This window comes from Pristiophorus japonicus, chromosome 4 (assembly GCF_044704955.1).
Source record: "Pristiophorus japonicus isolate sPriJap1 chromosome 4, sPriJap1.hap1, whole genome shotgun sequence".
Lineage (NCBI taxonomy): Eukaryota > Metazoa > Chordata > Chondrichthyes > Pristiophoridae > Pristiophorus > Pristiophorus japonicus.
Genome location: NC_091980.1, coordinates 28,791,438 through 28,811,282, shown reverse-complemented (window position 1 = coordinate 28,811,282; position 19,845 = coordinate 28,791,438). Strand labels below are relative to the sequence as shown.

Here is a 19,845-nt window from a genome sequence, read left to right as displayed (position 1 = left end):
TGGATTTAGGACGGTTGGATCGGAAAGGTGGGGACTATTGCCTTCCATAGTGGTGTGTTTTTTAAAAATTATTTGAAACAGAAAGGCATGGCTCATATGCGAGTACACGCGCATACACATCCAATTTTGATTTAGCTCTGGTCTTGGTCAGACTGAATTGACAGCAGTGGATGAGTGTGGTAGTAGAAATTTAACACCAGAGTCCTAAAATTATATTTTAAGATCTTATTGGCATGTGAGTAGGAATTTACCCAAGTAGCTATGCGCCCCATTAAAGGAACTGAATAATTATGAAGATTAATAGTGTTCCCACTTGGGCTCCTTGGAGCAACATATTATTCGCTAGTTGGTGGAGCACACATTGTTTTTCTTGATTCTTCAAACATCAAAGCTCAACAGAGGAATTTCCCTGTGAACTCTTGGAGCAAGCTGGCTTGAAAAATCAAACTCAGCGAATGAGGGTTAACATTTAAACCCGGAGAGGTATCCACAACAATGATCCTCCAATACTCATTCCTGCCAAACGATATCATTCATTTGGCCATAGCTTTCAGTATCCACATCCTGGAGATCTCTTGTTTGAGGGAACACTACTTATAATGTCTTCTCCATCAGGCTTCCTTTTATCAGATATTTATTTGAGATTTCATTATCAGGCGAGTTGGGATACAACTACCAAGACTTGCTGCAGATCAGTATAGCAGTTATCCTGGTTGAGTAGATACTAAAACTGCAACAGGGTTCAGTTTGTTGCATTATTAGTTTCCATTGAAGCACAGAATCTCTTCCCTCTTCTGTGCCTAGCAACGCAAGACAACCCATTTCCTCCACTGCTTTACATCCGGCAGATCATACTCTTGAGGTCTTCCATAACAAAGCCCCTTTTGATGTGGACAGGTCGTTAGCTTGGCTCACGAGCCCCATCAGGAGGAGCAGTTTTATTCAATGCTGTCACTCCTCCCAACGGATCCAAGTATCCTGCTGAATGTCAGCCCAGTATTAACAGACTGGAGCTCTTGTCTCCGCTTGCCAGGATTGCCTGGAGAGAGGCTTGAACCCATAAACTTCCGACTCACTGGTAAAAATGCTACCACTGAGCCAAGTCTCAGTTGACTGTGTACATGTGGGCAAATCATGGCAGTTTGGCAGCTGCAGAAAGAAGTCTAAACACATTATTACCTTCAAGCATAAATATTGTTCAGGAACAATAATTTAGAAGAGTGGCAGTCTCTGTACAAGGTCGCCAATCACACATTGGTTTTAAGAAAGAAAAGAAAAACTTGCATTTATATAGCACCTTTCACGATCTGAGGATCCCCCAAAACACTTTACAGCCAATCAAGTACTTTTAAAGTGTAGTCACTGTTGTAATGTAGGAAACATGGCAGCCAATTTGCACACAGCAAACTGCCGCAGGCAGCAATGTGATAATCTGTTTACAGTTTAAGAGACACCGTAAGCACCACATTCCAAATAATGATGCCAGACCAAAGAACCTACCAGTGCTCATACCTTTTCCCTGCTACCATCATAGCTGTCTTGTGTACAGTTTGCACATCTGGACAGTTGGAACATCTGCAATCCCAAAAGGAGCCTCTTAAGATCTCATCTTTACAGTGATCCGGTTCTAGACTGACTGAGAAAATCCCATTGTGAAAGGAATATGTTTTGGATATCCAAAAATGGGATACCAGGAAAACCTTCAATCAGGGTGTTGAGGATAATTGTGTAATGGTCTTATGTGGTCAGTTCACTTGAGCCTCCTTGTACAGTGATTGCGCATGTACTCCTGTCTCTTGCAGTTTGTAAGAATAGACCATGGTTTCTCGGACCTCCCAGTAGCGTGTATTTCAGAATATTTAATGCAGAAATAGCAATGATGTTCGGTGGAGATGTACCGTTACAATAGCCCCAATCTTCTCGATTTAATAAATCCAGAAGTCTTGATCTTTACTGACGGTTCTTCTTTCAAAATACTTATCCCAGTGCAACCTGTTGTTTGGTACCTGGATGACGGGATCAAATTAAATAGTAGAGGTGGTGGGAATGCAAAAAGTCATGGCTCTCCCTCTTCCCTGCACATTACAACATTGGTCAGGATTTACTACAGTGATAAAAATGTATACTAAATTATTCAGCTTAGTTTTGCTACAGCACATCTGAATTCTCATCATTGAGAACATTCTAAACTGTTTACTCTCCTTAACTCTAATCAAGATATTACAATTATTATTTCATAACTTGTAAAGGTTTCTCAAAATTAAGAGCAAGATCTAATTTAAAAAAAGAAAGACTTGCATTTATATAGCGCCTTTCATGACCACCGCACGTCCCAAAGCGCTTTACAGCAATTGAAGTTTTTTTAAAGAAAAGTGTAGTCGCTGTTGTAATGTCGGAAAGGGAACAGCCAATTTGCACGCAGCAGGGTCCCACAAACAGCAATGTGCTTGCTCATTTGAGAGATAAATATTAGCCAAGACACCGGGGATAACTCCCCTGCTCCTCTTCAAAATAGAGCCACAGAATCTTTTGCGTCCACCTGAGAGGGCAGACAGAGGGCCTCTGTATAACATCTGATCCGAAAGATAGCACCGCCGACAGTGCAACATCCCCTCAGTACTGCACTGGAGTGTCAGCCTAGATCTTTGTGCTCACATCTCTGGAGTGAGTCTTGAACCCACAACCTGACTCTGGAAGGTGATAGTGTTACCCACTGAGCTAGTGGTTGACACATAGTTTAAGAACCTTGATTTTTTTAAGAAACTTATGCTATTGTGTTGTGCCATTTTTTTAAAAGTGAGTGGTTTAACAGAAATTTGCAATATCCATTAATTTGGATAAATTAGTAACCATGTAGAATAAATAATAGGCCCCAGTCGTTTGAAAATAAACCAAATGATCATCATCATCATCATGCTGGGCACATATCTGGCAAACCTGAAAATTTAAGAGACTTTGTGTGTGTGTATGTGTGTTTGCATTAAGGATCTGCTTTTGAAAGACTATGATTGTATGCAACACATTGTGCTTTATGACTTTGGCAGCGTAAAAAATAAAGCATTGGCTTGTCTTGTTCATATCTGTGATACAAGGCTGATTTATTTCTGTTCGTGGTACTCGTGCACTGCCTCAAGCATCACATGAGGTGCTCAGCTTGACTGTTCCTCATACCTTGGCTTTGCTTTAGTGCCATGTCTTGATGGCTGAATTCAGATTAGATACACAACAAATTCCAACACCGACCCATGACACCACACCATGGCGCATTCTGCTGGTAGAACTAGCCCCCCCCACCCCCCAATGCTGCTATTATGTGTACAGCAAGTTTTCTGTTGAGAAAGTTGGACTATACTGTATTTAGTATTTCTGATGAACTTTACGTTGATGAATGCTGAGCAGCATTTCCCAGTCCACAGTAACAGGTGACTGGACGTAGTATTCTCTAGGTGCCATATGCCAATTTGATGATTGGGTGTGCTGGTTTGTCATTTAAAACACACATATATTTATTTACCATTGCAACAGCTAGTACAGGCAGGATAAAGAACTATGCATGCACTTTGATTTGGTAATTCATGCCTTGTGTACAGATGTTTGGTGATTTGCTACCACTGTGTACAGTTGTCAACCTACATAAGTTAATCTAAATAAATTGGAAAGTTTGTAAGGGTAATGAGCAAAAGGGCTGTACCCAGTATATGTGATTCACCGTGGGAGATGGAGAATAGTACTTAAGCTAGCTGGTTTCATTTTACTAAGAACATTTACAATAAAGCAAGCCACACACCAGTTCAAAATGATCACCAAATGGGAAGGACCTATTTCCCTTAGCAGAGGGATCAATAACCAGGGGCTATAAATTTAAAGTAATTGGGAGAAGGATTAGAGAGGAGTTTCGAATTTTTTTCACCCAGAGGGTGGTGGGGGTCTGGAACTCACTGCCTGAAAGGGTGGTAGAGGCAGAAAATTTAATCACATTTAAATAGTACTTGGATATGCACTTGAAGTGTCATAACCTACAAGACTATGGACTAGGGGCTGGAAAGTGGCATTAGGCTGGATAGCTCTTTTTTGGCTGGCGCAGGGACAGTGGGCCAAATGGTCTCCTTCTGTGCAGTACATTTCTGATTCCTATTCATAATTGGGCATATTTTTTTTAGATGTGCCTTGTTTTTAAGTGAGAGAGCATTCGACCTGAAACTACCTTCGGACCTCTGTTCGTGCCTGAATGTTTCCATTGCATTCTTTGCATCTTATTAAAGTCTCTGAAAGATTAGAGAGCACATGGAATGTACAAAATCTAAGAAGACATGCTGAGAAACAGAGCAAGTAATGGAATAGATGCGGAAACGGTGAGCGTGAGGAGCAAAGCTGATGGAGAAGAAAATGCCTTAAAATAAACAAAGCTCAGTCTTGTGTGATGATTTTTGAATCAGCAGTCAATGTTTGCGTAATGAATCCAAAATACTGACTTCAAACTTGTAACCATGGTGATCAGGGAGAAATATATAATGGCCCGTAATGTGCAACACAAAAGCGCTCGCCGCTGGCCCCAAAGAAAGCTGCCCACTGAAATCTCAATCTCTGTGGTGAGAAGTTTGCCTTTTATGACGTGTAATTGATTGCAGCGTTCTGTCATTGGGATTCCCAGCAAAGAGCTGCAGTGACATCAACAAGCTGTCTAGGCAATCAATCACATTGAAGAATTTTCACAGACAGCAAACCAGGAAATGAGAAGCTGCTTTTATCTGGACTTTTTAAAATGTTACAGAGAGCGAATTAAAGATTGGGACTTACATATGGGGATAAGGTAGAAGCTGAAATGAACAAACTTTAAATTAAAACATTTTTTTTTTTAGCATGATGGAGAAATTTGACACTCCACAAATATAAAAATTATTTTTTTCAGAGCCAGAACATTTGTTTAGCAGTCAATATGCTGTTAAAACCCCAGTTACACCTAATGCAACAATGCTTAACATTTAATGGGGTTTTGAACAGCGATATTAGTTTTCATCAGTTTCATTGATTGTCAGCTATGGGGGCGGGTGGGGGGCAGGTGGGCAGGCACAGTGTCCACAACATTACGTAAATTTGACCAATGAATGTCTGACAGCAACTTCAGGATTTCCACGTTTAGATCTGCATGCACTAAATCCTGAAGTTGCGGTCAGTTTCAGAGGGGTAATGATGGCAAACACTGACAGTTCACCGTCATTACCCACCACAAATTCTGGGCCATTGTAGAATTATTTAGTTAAAATAGAATTCCTTTTTCTTTGGAGAAAGATACCCACAAAGCCTTAAAGGGTTGCCAATAAAATTGGTTGGCTCTTTATTAAAATTCATTGTTCAAATCCTAACTTTGCATCATATACTATTACCCAAATTATAATTCTCCACTCTTTTTGGATGAATACCACTGGATAATAATGTTTGAACTGATAATACAAGGCCATATTTATATTTATGTGCATACAATGTGACCTCCCATCTGACTATATAAAACATGCTTTCTCTCAGTCTCCATGTATCTTACTTCCATTCATTCCCCTGACAATAACAAGATACTGACTTCCTGACAAATCTTTTGTTTTACCAATTTTCTCCCTCTTTCTGCTGATGACACTGTTCCCTGCTGCGTATGTCCCGTGAGCAGCAGCAGCCCCTCTTATACTCTTCCCAAGTGTCTATTGATAATATGCAAACCTGAACAATGAATGTGAAAGGTATAACAGCCAATCCTCATTCTGTCATCAGCTGACGTCTTATACATACACAATCTCAAGTATAAGTCACACAGTAGCCATCAGGAACTCTGGCTGGTTCTCTTTCCCCACTCCCCCTGTCTAGCCAGGTGTACTGATACAACCATAGTGCCCCAACTACTGCCCTGACTGAGATAGGCTGTCTCACCATAGAGCAAGACTCTGACCTGGAACCTTTTGATCTGCATGGCTTGGTATCTCAGATAGTGCTTTTACCTATTCGGCCATAGATGCCCACGGACCACATGGTCTCCAATCTGTGATATTTCTTCTATCGAAGCCCAGGCAGCTCAGATCTCTTTATATCTCTTATTTGCTAGTTTGTCCAATTTAAATTTTGGGGGATTTAAGGTTAGGAAGGACTCATGGGAAATAAGTATCCAATCAGAATACTTAGATCTGGTCGCATCAGCAACTTGAGATGTATATAAATTAATGGGAACACGGAGTTAAACTTTCCAAATGGCCTCCAAGGCTCCATGGTACACTGCAATGAAACCCAAATATACAAAATGTTTGGACATCCCTGCAGTAGGCCTTTGAGGTAAGACACTCAATAAGTATTTTACTATGTACATATTCTAAAATTCATACAAAATATAAATACAAAGTTCTCATGCTTGTTTTTAAATCCCTCCATGGCCTCGCCCCTCCCTATCTCTGTAATTTCCTCCAGCCCCACAATCCCCCGAGATGTCTGTGCTCCTCTAATTCTGCTCTCTTTAGCATCCCTGATTATAGTCATTCAACCATTGGTGGCCGTGCCTTTTGTTGCCTAGGCCCTAATCTCTGGAACTCCCTGCCTAAACCTCTTCGCCTCGCTACCCCTCTTTCCTTCTTCAAGACGCTCCTTAAAACCTACCTCTTTGACCAAGCACCTGCCCTAATTTCTCCTTATGCGGCTCGGTATCAAATTTTTAATCTCATAATACTCCTGTGAAGCGCCTTGGGACATTTCACTATGTTAAAGGTGCTATATAAATACAAGTTATTGTAAAGAAAAGTTACGGATTTGTAGGCCAATTGACCCTTTTACTTTTATTGGACCATAGGATATTTTAACTCTCCATTTTGTTGACTTGTTTGCCTCTCCAACATCAGATAATTTACTTCCAGCAATCAGTTTTTGGCTTGCTTTCAAAAATTGGTAGTATTATAATTAATAGTATTTCCAACTAGATTTCTATTAGCACAGCCTCAATAACTTTAAAGTTCTTTATTGACTTTCCAGCAGATTTGATCAGCTTCCTCTCTTCAGACTTGAGATGTTGAATACATAGAATTACATAGAAATTAATAAAACAGAAATAGCCCTTTGGCCTAACCAATTTGTGATGATATTTACTCTACATACTGGCAGAAGTCCTGATCTCATGTTCCTGCCAGAACCTGTTCCCATATCCCTTTACCAACCTAGCTAATCTAATCTTAACAACTTAATCATTAACACTGCATTCCACAGCCTCACAACCCTCTTTTTAAAAAAAAAAGTTTCTCCTGCTTTCTGTCCTAAATCTCACATTCTTGTATTTATGTTGCCTCGTACCAAACCCTTCAACCAGTAAAAACAATCTTTTCTATTCACTCTATCCCATCCTTTCATACTGTTAAACACCTGTCAAATCACCCCATAATATCCTCTGTTCTTACGAAAGCAGTCCCAATTTCCAAGTCTTTCTTTCTTATTTGTATTTTCTCATACCAGGTGGAATTCTAGTGAATTCTGCTGTAACCTCTCTTGCCTCAACATCCTGTTGTAGCATGGAGCCCAACTGCACAAAGTTCAGGTATTCTCACTGTGGCATAATAACATTTTATATACATTTTACATGTCGACTTTTTACATTTTATACTGCTTTCCATAAAACCATTAACTTTTTTTAATGGCCTTATCTATTTGAGACGCTCCTTTTAATGTCTTGTGAGCCTGAACCCGCAAATTCTGTGACTCTTCCACATTATCCAACCTTTCCCTATTTAAAATATAATTGCTACTTTTTCTCAACTCACACTTAATGACATTGAATTCCATCTGCCATTTTTTTTTGTCCATTCCACCATCTTATACCTATCCCCTTGCAACTTCCTTTAGTTCTCAGAATTATTTGCTATGTCTCCTATTTTAGTATTGTCTGCAGATTTGAACACCACCACCTCTAGCCCCCTATCTGAATCATTGACATACACAGTTAACAGAACAGTCCCAGAGCAGAACCCTGTGGGACACCACTACCCACTTCCAACCACTCTTCGAGAAACTAACCTTAACCCTATGTCACTGTTTCTTCCCTTCTGACTAATTTTTAATCCAATATACTACTATCTCTGCTGCACTTCCAAACTCCTTCATCTTCGACATGTTGAGAACTGCACTTCTATTCCTCTGAGCAATTGTGCTGAGGCAGAATATTGGGAATGGTTTCCGATGGAAAAACACATGAACATGTTTGTACCAACTGTGCACACATTGATTTAGTTTGCTTAGCTAGTCTCTGGAAAAGTGGTAGATTATAGTTTATATATAGTTTATAACTTTCTTTAGAACTACTTATTATTTCGCCAGACATTTTATATCAGATTTGGGTTGCTTGTCAGATAGTTTCTAAGCTTTTAAGCATGCCGTAAAGCATTTTTTTTCTCTTCCCTCTCCCGAAGGCATCAGAACCTGTGGATCCTTTCTTTCGTGAAGATGACGATGATGAAGAGGAAGATGATGAATCTCGCTCCTGGAGACGATGATTGGATTTAGAACTTTCACTCTTATCGTCGTGAACTTTTGTGCATTTTTTTGTGTTTAAATATATTTACTAATTTTACAGAAACATTTTTTATTGTATTTAAAGAAAAAATGGGTTTGCAACATTTTGGTGAAAAATACAAAAAGCTTCGTATTTTCCTTTCAGTGCTTTTAGGATACATGCCCCAAAGGAGATAAATCACAGAATGTTTCTGGACAAAAATAGGGGAGATTGGGAATAACCAGATGTGCATTCTGCTTGTAGCAGAGGTTCTTGTATGAATGTATATTAAAATTGTGTATATACTTTGCCTTTTTTTTGATCAGAAGAAAGAACATTTAAGCCTGTAAGTAAATTTTTGATAGGTGTTTTTTCCCCTTTTTTAAAAAAAAACGATTGAAACACCAGAATACATCTCGCAAGGAGAGTGAATTTATAGCAAGTGTTGAGCTCTGTATAAAATAAAATTCCAGTTGGAAGGGCAGTGGAGTGGTTGTTTTGTTAATGGGGGATTCATAGAGTTGTTATGTTTTTCCTCAGCCGTATTGGTGGGGAAGATAGTGATCTTCTGGTAAGCAAAAAAGATACTGTAGAACCAAGATGGCAGCTTGTTAACCAATACTAAATTTACTTGGATAGAATGCAATAATCCTTGAAGATGAGGTTTGTGAATGTTTACAAAACCATAATACATTTAAAGCTGCAATGTTCCACGAATTAAAATTTAAGTGCTAAACTAAATCTTTTTATTAATTTGCTATTTATTGAAGCCTGTTTTAAAAAAAAAAAAATGAAATTTCTACGCGCCCTCATTGCTTGAGTTTGCTTTCTATAGTTGGCTGTACATTATTGATCTATTTTTATTCAGTTTGGTTTACTCTGCTATCACCCTAGGACAGTTAAAATATTAAACATGGTAATGAATGCATCGTGTTTGATATTATACTGATGTGCTGAATGATGTCACACCTCAGTGGATCAGTACATTCAACCTCAGCTCTTCTTCCCTCAATTCAAGATGGCAATTCTGGTAAAAGAGCAAGATTGTTCCTTATATTTTAATTTTTTTTTAATTAAGTTTTTTTTTAAAAAGCATTGCTTATAACTAACTAGCGATACTATTATAGGCAATTATTTTGTTCAGTGATGGAATAGATTGCTCCTTTAAATATGTCAAGTATACAGAAGAGATTTTTAATATCATTAAGGAGTCTCTTCAGCCACTGTTCCTGATTGCTATCCTGTGACTCATACTGGAAAGTGCGGGTGTTTAGACATCACCCAAAGATAGGTTGAACAGACTTTGCATATTAAGATCTGTGGAGGAAAAGAAAGTCGTTATTTTCTTCATGATTAACATGTCTGGGTGAGTGCTAGAGCTTTAATTGTTGTGGACAATTTTGTATCACATGGAGTAGTTCATTCACAATGACAGTCCTGATAATTGTAATCCACATGCTGAAACTTCAATTAGCTTCCAGTCAACATATACTATAATGGATTACCTTTTATTTTTGCACCTACAACTTGTTTGCCGCAAAATCGGATTTAGGTATTGGGACTTCAGAGTAAAATACTGAATTTCTGTTGCACAATTTCTTGTGTATTTTTACTTGCAGTAGAGCAGCTTGCAAAATGTTGGCTCTTTGTAATGTTGCTACAGTTTGATAGACTACAGAAATAATAGTAGTCACAAAATTTATACATTCTGCAGGCCTGATGATATGTCCAGTAAAGGCAAAAGACTGCATACAACAAAAAATATTCACTAAACAGAAATAATATAGTTCCAATGTAAAACACTTGAGGATTTTAATTTTCTGAAATTAAAAAATATACACTTATAGGTACACGCTTAACTGGTGCATACTAATTTACATTTTAAATTTGTGTGGAAATGCAGCCTTAAATGGAACATAGAGCTATTACATATGCAAAAACGCTGGTGAAATATAGATGTGAAAAACATTTAAGGTGGTATAAGGGGTGACCATTTTGCAGTTGCCTCTTTTGAGGTTTTTTTTTTAATCTTAATTAACCCATTTGTACCTTGATCCAGCTGAAAGCCATAACGAGCTTAGATTGTGGGAGATTATAGTTCTGTCCTGTAAGGGTTAATGCCTGTTGGTATCTTGAAAATCCTGAATTTTTAACATCTGTATTCTACAGTTCTTTTTTTTATATATTAAAAAAAAAACGCGACTGCTGCCTGGAATATTTGAGCATTAGTTTTGATGACTATTTCAGAAGATGAAATGGTTAAATGCGAAAAACTGGAAACAGTGCCATCTTGTGATTAAAGTATAACCCACTTACCATCACTCTGTGCTCTGTCACAATCCACATCTGACATGTACTAACTACGTGACTTATAAATCACTGCAAAAAATAGCTATTTTGTCAAATATCCGCTAACGGCAGTGATGGTCTGCTAATGGAATCCTCAATAATACCTGTTCATGAACATTGCAGCATCTTGCGCAACTATCCTCCAGATTTTCGAGGTTGTTGCTGGTGTACGTAACTCTTCTGTGTTTGACAATGTAATTGGTATAAATGATATGGCATGGCTGATATTACAACTGACCAGACATGGAATAACCCTCCTTTCCCTCCCTCTTTACATCAGAGTGAAATGATGATCAATGGCTCCAGAGACTAATTTCAAGGTTGGAATTTAAATTTGGCATCAGATAATTGTTTATTGAAAAAGAAAATGGGATGGGATGCTTGACTACAACTTTTATGGTTTACAATATCATCTGAGCCCCTCTGGTCAATGCTTTATAATTACTCCTGGGTATCTACCTTACCAGATGTCACGCTGCCTACACTGTGCATTATACCATATATTGTACAATTCAAGCAAACATCAAGTCATTTCCATAGACATTTCATAAAAATACTTAGCTAGAAACTAGGGAGTTGAAGCTTAGCCTTCTTGCCTAATTGGGATCGATCATGGCTTTAGCCCTTCGATACATTAACATGTAGAATAGCCTTGACAGTTGAGTTCCTCATTTTAATTTTTTTGTCAGCTATTCTGCAGGAATCCTACAACCTTTGTTTATCCGATTTTTGTTTTACTTAGAGTGCCTCTGCTCCCTTTGTTCTTATACCTGTCGGTCCTTTTGCTTTGTTCCGTTTAATATCCCGCACCATTCAATTAGAGCGCGGTTGTAAAACTGTTTGTGATAAAGGGAAGGCTGCACTTTACTTGTGTCTTTTTAATTGGTCTATATAGCATTTGCCATCATGAAGAGGGAGGGGGGCTAGGAGGTCGCTGCCATGTGATCTCCAAGGGGAAATATCTTGGTGGATTTAACAAAAAAGATGCATTGTGTGAAAGGGGAGTGGTTGCAGTTGTTTTGAAGGTGTTTAGAATTTGCCATTGTAGATTTTGTTTTTGTGGGGGAGGAACAGTCTGATATCCTATGACCTTTTTCTTTTGTAAGTAAATACTTGTATAATAGAGTTTATTCAGAATTGTGGACACGTAGAACATCAATGTATTTTTAGGTTGTTTATGCTAAAATGTGAATTCAGTGCAAGTTTCTTGCACTTTTCAGTAAAATGTTACTTCATTGGGTGATATTGTTGCTGAATTTGTAACAGTTTATACGTTTGGATTTATGTCTTTATTTCTGTTTTACTGATTGTATCTGAATTTCTAATAGAGGCATGTTCACATTTGAAATAAAGTCCCACAATGGAATGGTTTTCAATATGAAATGTTAAAAAAAATTTAAAATTATACATATGTGGATATAGAGGGCAAAAAGATGGAAAAGTTTCAAAAGAATAATTAAAAAATGGAAGACGTTTAAAAGAATGATTTAAAAAAAAAAGGAAAAAAATTTTTAAAAGAATGATTTAAAAAAAAATTAGTCATCTTAAAAAAAAAAAGAACCATTCCAAAAAAAATTAACCACGTTCACAAAAGAGCTATAACCAATTGCACTGCTGGGTCAGTGCTATGTTTAGTAACTTTTTAATTTCAGCTGGACAGTATCTCGGTTTTTGTCACTTAAACGGTAAGTATAGAATTCACCTTGCAGGAAGGATGTCATAGACCAATGGCAATATGATATGCATGATGAAGTCTGGTTTCATTCGGAAGTGGTGGTGGGATATGAGGATCCCAAGTGTGAGTTATTTCACTGCTTATAGATACATTGAATCCAATTTGAAAAATGCAGTCACACTTATGCATGCAAACCTAATGTGAAGAAATTCCAGGTAGTCCTTGGTTGTGAGTTGGTAATTTACCCCAAGAGGAAAATAAAGAAAAAAACAATGAAAGCTAAAAACTGAAATTTAATGGGGAGCATAACAAAATGCTGAAAATGCATAGCTAGTCTTTCAACATCTGTGCAGAAAAAAAGATGGGCCAACCATTCCAATATAGACCCTTCATGAGAATGGTCTGACAACGAGTCTGCTGCAGCTCAAACTGTAACTCATCTTTTCCCTCTAAGGATGCAGATGGACCTGCTGTGCATTTCCAGCACTTTGTGCTTTTATCCCAGTTTACCCTATTTAGTCTGTACCTGTACTAGTATAGCTCTTCCTCCTATTGACAGACCTGCTTATAATCATCTTTCTGGCCTATCTTTGTTATATTAATTAACTATGGATCTGCGATGCTGGTGTGGTTAAAGTTTCTGTTGTTCTCAGTAAGTGCTCCTATATTGTTAGTCATTCTTTGTTTCGCTCAGCTGTAGCCATGTTCATAACCAAGGACTACCAGTTGTTCTTGCAAATGGAATAAATGTACTGAGCATGCTATAAAGCTATTCTCCATCCAGCATTCCCATTCAGATGTTGAGAACGTAAGTGGCCACTTGTTATTTTCAGAGGTCAAGTATAAGGTTTCAAAACTTGTATATATTTCTTACAATATTACTGGAAACCCTGTATCTATATCCCAATGATCTCACTGGAACTTGATGTTATCTTGTGGCACAAACCCCCTTTGTATAGTCTGGGACATAACATCCATTGACATTCAAGCTGACAATTTAATGGAACATTAATCCTTAGTTGGTATGTTTAGTCTTCCAGTTTGGTAAGGGCAATGTCCCGGTGCAGTTTTTTTTATAGCTAAGTGATGATTTTTTGGAGGTATCCATGGCACTCTAGAGGAGTCGGACTTATTTGGCAGCCTTTTCAATTGCATTCAGCAGGGACAAGATTGTGGGGGAGAGGGGGTGGGGGGGGTTTGGTACTTAAACATTGTTGATGTACAAGATGTATTCAGTTTTCTTGAAAATTCTTTGAAAGCCTAAAAATCATTCTGTAAGTTATGGTCATTTTCTTGTACCTCTGCTCTGTTGATGTAATTTAAGTCTTTGTCTCAGTATTTTGCCAAAGCAACTTCAGGTAACATTGCTGTTTGATGCATTGCGTTGTATGTCGATGTTAGCAGCTTGCCAATGAGACTTCAGCCCTGATGTCGGTAAAGTGCTGTACGATACCACCGTGGTAAAAGTCATTGTCCTTATAATTCAATCTCAATCCCCATTTTAGGGGATCATTGTCGTTTTATATCATTATCCAGTCTTGGAGCACCGAGCAGTGCTACTTTGCACAGTCTTGCTAATGGAATCTAATCACTGCTTTCAGGAGCAGTGGCAGAGTTTGTTTTGGCTGGTTGTGGGGGGTGGTGGGAAGCGGGTATCCAACTCAAGATTTGGCCGACTTGGCATGAAAGCGACCAAGCTGGGAACAGGGGACTGCCGACCTGCCTCGTCCGAAGGCTAATCCGTGAAACACACAGACTTGCAGGCCCAACCTGACGGCCGAAGACGGGTCATGACCCATGTGACCTCTGCCCCCTCCCCCCACTGGCTCTGCCACTCTTCAGGAGTGTGTTGCGTTACATGGTGTTATCAGTGTAACTAACCATGACTTGTGGAGAGTATACTGCAGTGTTGGATTACACTGCCCTATCATTACGGCTTCAGTCCCTGTGCTGCCCTAGTTTGCTGATTTGCATTGTCTTGTCCACACAATCTCAGCTCTGTTCTCAATATAGAATTGTGTTGGATTACACTGCTTTGTCACTAATTTCAACTCTAATCCCAAGGAGAGTACATTATGGTACCCCAGTGCTGGATTGCACTGTCATATTGAAGTAACTTTGAAGCAACCCCCCAAGATATCTGCGCTCCTCAAATTCTGGCCTATTGAGCATCCCTGATTATAACTGCTCAATCATCAGTGGCCTTGCCTTCAGCTGCCTAGGTCCTAAGCTCTGGAACTCCCTCCCTAAAACTCTCCGCCTCTCTACCTCTTTCCTCCTTCAAGACGCTCGTTAAAACCTACCTCTTTGACCAAGCTTTCGGTCACCTGCCGTAATTTCTTATCTAGTTCGGTGTCAGATTTATTTTTTTGTCTTATAACACTCCTATAAAGCGCTTCAGGATGTTTTACTACGTTAAAGGCGCTATATAAATACAAGTTGTAACTTCAACCATAATCCTATGAAGAGTTTTGCACCCTTGAGCACTGGATTTCCCTGCATTATTGATGTAACTTCAGGCTTGGTCTCGGAGAGTATTGTGCTGTAATGCAGTGCTACATTATACTGCCCTGCCAAAGGAATTCAGTCCTTTTCTTGAGAATATTGTATCACAACACTGGATTACACAGTTCTGTTGATTTAAAATTCAGCCCTGGTCTGGAGTCGATTGTGCTGAATGCATTCATGCAATTCAGGCCAATCCCCGACTCCCTTATTTGGCTATTGGCGGCCGTGCCTTCAGCTGTCTAGGCCCCAAACTTGCTAATTCCTTCCCTAAATCTCTCCTCCACTCTCTCACATCTTCTTCAAGCTGTTCCTTAAAACCTATCTCCTGACCAAGCTTTTCATCACCAGACCTAATGTCTCCTTCTTTGGCTCAATTTTTGTCTGGCAATGCTTCTTGGGATGTTTTGCTACATTAAAGGCGCTATATAAATGCAAGCTGTTGTTGAATTAGGTTGTCCTTTAATTTTTATCCTCAATCCTCATCTCGGGAGAGTGCTGTACTTTTCTCCCTTGTTGCAGTACACTGTACTGCCAACGTAACATCTACCATGAGTTACGTTACAGTAATCAATCTTTCCATGGTGTAGGAAACTTTCAGACAGCATATATATCTTCAGACTTTATAAAAAAAAGAATATGATAAGGCTGTTCAACATTCACTGGCTAGAATTCTCAGTTACCACCAAGACTTGATGCTATTGCATACCAATCAAAGAGAGTTTTTTTATACACTTGAATCCAAAGTGGATGGGTATTGCAGTGGTTTGATGTCTATTCTCCAAACAGGAAGGAAATCATGCAAAATCAATAGTGAACCCTTGTGTTGAGTGCAGCTGTGCAAAGGCGTTACTAACTGCAGGGCTGTTGAAATCATCTTAATAGGAGTGAGATTTCTGATCGGAAAGAGTGAGAAACTGAATACTCAAGTATTTGGACTGTGCATTTAAGATGCATCAAAATAATTTGAACCAAAGAATGAGAGTCATTCAAAATTTTACTTGGCTTATTCCTATAGCACATCCAAACACCAAGAAGAGCGAGTAGCAATGTCTTCGGAACACCATCACCTCCAAGTTGAACAACATCCTGCCTTCACTATTGCTGAGTCAAAATCTTGGAATTCCCTGCCTAATACCATTGTAGAACATCATCACCACCAGGACTGCAATCGTTCAAGAAGGCAGCCCACTACCACCTTCATAGGGCAACAGGAGATGGACAGTATATCTGGCCTTGAGAAGTATGCAACTGTGACTATTCACACTTCTGATAATGATCATCGAGACAGCTTAATATTTCAGCGCCTGATCATTAGTGCTGAGGTGGAGTCGATTCACTTTTCCTTTCTGATTCATTAGCCATTGGGTTAGAGGAGAGAGGGGTATGGTCAGGGGAAATAACTTGGTGTCTTTTTCTGAACTGCAGGTTAAAGTTTTAAGTATTTAATGGGTGCCTTCTGTGTTTAGTTACTGTTCTCTGAATTTAGCCCTTGACTGACTTATCTTTGTCCTGTTTCTCTGATTTTGCAGGTTTAGACATAGTGCCAAAGGTACCTTAGCTCTGATCATTAAATGATGAGCTGTACCGACCTTTTTATCCAGACAACTGATGTTGGCATCTTTTTTTATCAATTGGAATTTGCTGAGTCATCGTGAGATGTAACGGGTACTGAGTCATCTAAGAATATGTAAGTGCAAAATTTTTTTTTAACTGTAGAAGTTGAGTCTGCTTATGGGTTATGGGGAGCAGGCAGGGAAGTGGAACTGAGTCATGATCAGATCAGCCATGATCTTATTAAATGACGGAGCAGGCTAAATGGCGTCCTCCTGCTCCCATTTCTTATGTTCTTATCTTATGTTCTTAAGATATAGAACTTACAGCGGAGAAAAAGGCCTTTATGCCCCATCGTGCCAGTGCTAGCTTTTAACTCTACCTGTGTACTTTTCCGATATTGTTTTATTTCCTTCCTTTTCACACACTGATCCAATTCCTGTTCAAATAATGTAGTAGTCTCTGCCTTAATAGCCATTTGTGGTAAAGTATTCCATGTTCTAAATACACGGAGTGAAAATAACTCTCCCAACTGCCCAGAACCGGTTCTGGGGGAGATGGGACCAGTACAAACCAGACGGTCTGAACCAATGTCCTCGGGGGAGTGTTTGCTAGTACTGTTGGGGAAGAGTTAAACTAATATGGCAGGGGGAGGTGAAGCTATGCAGGGAGACAGAGGGAAATAAAATGGAGGCAGAAGCAAAAGATAAAAAGGAGAATAGTAAAAGTGGAGGGCAGAGAAATCCAAGGCAAAAAACAAAAAGGGCCACATTATAGCAAAATTCTAAAGGGGCAAAGTGTGTTAAAAAGGCAAGCCTGAAGGCTCTGTGCCTCAATGCGAGGAGTATTCGGAATAAGGTGAACGAATTAACTGCGCAGATAGCAGTTAACGGATATGATGTAATTGGCATCACGGAGACATTGCTCCAGAGTGACCAAGGCTGGGAACTCAACATCCAGGGGTATTAAACATTTAGGAAGGATAGTCAGAAACGAAAAGGAGGCGGGGTGGCGTTGCTGGTTAAAGAGGAAATTAATGCAATAGTAAGGAGGGACATTAGCTTGGATGATATGGAATCGGTATGGGTGGAGCTGCGGAATTCCAAAGGGCAGAAAACATTAGTGGGAGTTGTGTACAGACCACCAAACAGTAGTAGTGAGGTTGGGGACAGCATCAATCAAATAAGGGATGTGTGCAATAAAGGTACAGCAGTTATCATGGGTGACTTTTATCTACATAATGATTGGGCTAACCAAACTGGTAGCAGTGTGGTGGAGGAGGATTTCCTGGAATGTATTAGGGATGGTTTTCTCGACCAATATGTCGAGGAACCAACTAGAGAGCTGGCCATCCTAGACTGGGTGATGTGTAATGAGAAGGGACTAATTGGCAATGTTGTTGTGCGAGGCCCCTTGGGGAAGAGTGACCATAATATGGTAGAATTCTTTATTAAGATGGAGAATGACATAATTAATTCAGAAACTAGGGTCCTGAACTTAAGGAAAGGTAACTTCGATGGTATGAGGCGTGAATTGGCTAGAATAGACTGGCAAATGATATTTAAAGGGTTGACGGTGGATAGGCAATGGCAAACATTTAAAGATCACATGGATGAACTTCAACAATTGTACATCCCTGTCTGAAGTAAAAATAAAACAGGGAAGGTGGCTCAGCTGTGGATAACAAGGGAAATTAAGAATAGTGTTAAATCCAAGGAAGAGGCATATAAATAGGCCAGCAAAAGCAGCAAACCTGAGGACTGGGAGAAATTTAGAATTCAGCAGAGGAAGACAAAGGGTTTAATTAAGAGGGGGGAAATAGAGTATGCGTGGAAGCTTGCTGGGAACATAAAAACTGACTGCAAAAGCTTCTATAGATATGTGAAGAGAAAAAGATTAGTGAAAACAAACGTAGGTCCCTTGCAGTCGGATTCAGGTGAATTTATAATAGGGAACAAAGAAATGGCAACGAAGGAAGTCACAAATAACCTTCCGGATTTACTCGGGGACCGAGGGTTTAGTGAGAAGGAGGAACTGAAGGATATCCTTATTAGGCGGGAAATTGTGTTAGGGAAATTGATGGGATTGAAGACCGATAAATTCCCGGGGCCTGATAGTCTGCATTCCAGAGTACTTAAGGAAGTGGCCCTAGAAATAGTGGATGCATTGGGTGATCATTTCCCAACAGTTTATCGACTCTGGATCAGTTCCTATGGACTGGAGGGTAGCTAATGTAATTTAAAAAAGGAGGGAGAGAGAAAACAGGTAATTATAGACCAGTTAGCCAGACATCAGTGGTGGGGAAAATGTTGGAATCAGTGACAGGATCGGTCCAAGTCAGCATGGATTTATGAAAGAGAAATCATGCTTGACGAATTTTCTGGAATTTTTTGAGGCTGTAACTAGCAGAGTGGACAAGGGAGAACCAGTGGATGTGGTGTATTTGGACTTTCAAAAGGCTTTTGACAAAGACCCACACAAAATCAAAGCACGTGATATTAGGGGTAATGTACTGACGTGGATAGAGAACTGATTGGCGGACAGGAAGCAGAGAGTTGGGAAAAACGGGTCCTTTTCGGAATGGCAGGCAGTGACTAGTGGAGTGCAGCAGGGCTCAGTGCTGGGACCCCAGCTATTTACAAAATACATTAATGATTTGGATGAAGGAATTGAGTGTAATATCTCCAAGTTTGCAGATAACACTAAACTGGGTGGCAGTGTGAGCCGTGAGGAGGACGCTACAGGGTGACTTGGACAGGTTAGGTGAGTGGGCAAATGCCTGGCAGATGCAGTATAATGTGGATAAATGTGAGGTTATCCACTTTGGGGGCAAAAACACAAAAACAGAATATTATCTGAATGGCAGCAGATTAGGAAAAGGGGATGTGCAACGAGACCTGGGTGTCATGGTTCACCTGTCATTGAAAGTTGGCATGCAGGTACAGCAGGCAGTGAAGAAGGCAAATGGTATGTTGGCATTTATAGCTAGAGGATTTGAGTATAGGAGCAGGGAGGTCTTACTGCAGTTGTACAGGGCCTTGGTGAGGCCTCACCTGGAATATTGTGTTCAGTTTTGGTTTCCTAATCTGAGGAAGGATGTTCTTGCTATTGATGGAGTGCAGCGAAGGTTCACCAGACTGATTCCAGGGATGGCTGGACTGACATATGAGGAGAGAATGGATCAATTGGGCCTTTATACACTGGAGTTTAGAAGGATGAGAGGGGATCTCATAGAAACGTATAAAATTCTGACGGG

The 19,845-nt window shown here is 39.6% G+C and overlaps 1 protein-coding gene across 2 annotated transcripts in view; it reads left to right on the top strand.

The window, feature by feature from the left end:
- Positions 1–12,434, top strand: part of rbm27 (RNA binding motif protein 27) — a 186,194-nt gene extending 173,760 nt beyond the window's left edge. For both annotated transcript variants that reach the window (XM_070878061.1, XM_070878058.1), the window contains one exon: positions 8,424–12,434. In XM_070878061.1, coding sequence (XP_070734162.1) covers positions 8,424–8,507 — 84 coding nt within the window. In that variant the 3' untranslated portion in view covers positions 8,508–12,434. The remainder of the gene's footprint in view (positions 1–8,423) is intronic.
- The last annotated feature ends 7,411 nt before the right edge of the window (positions 12,435–19,845 follow it).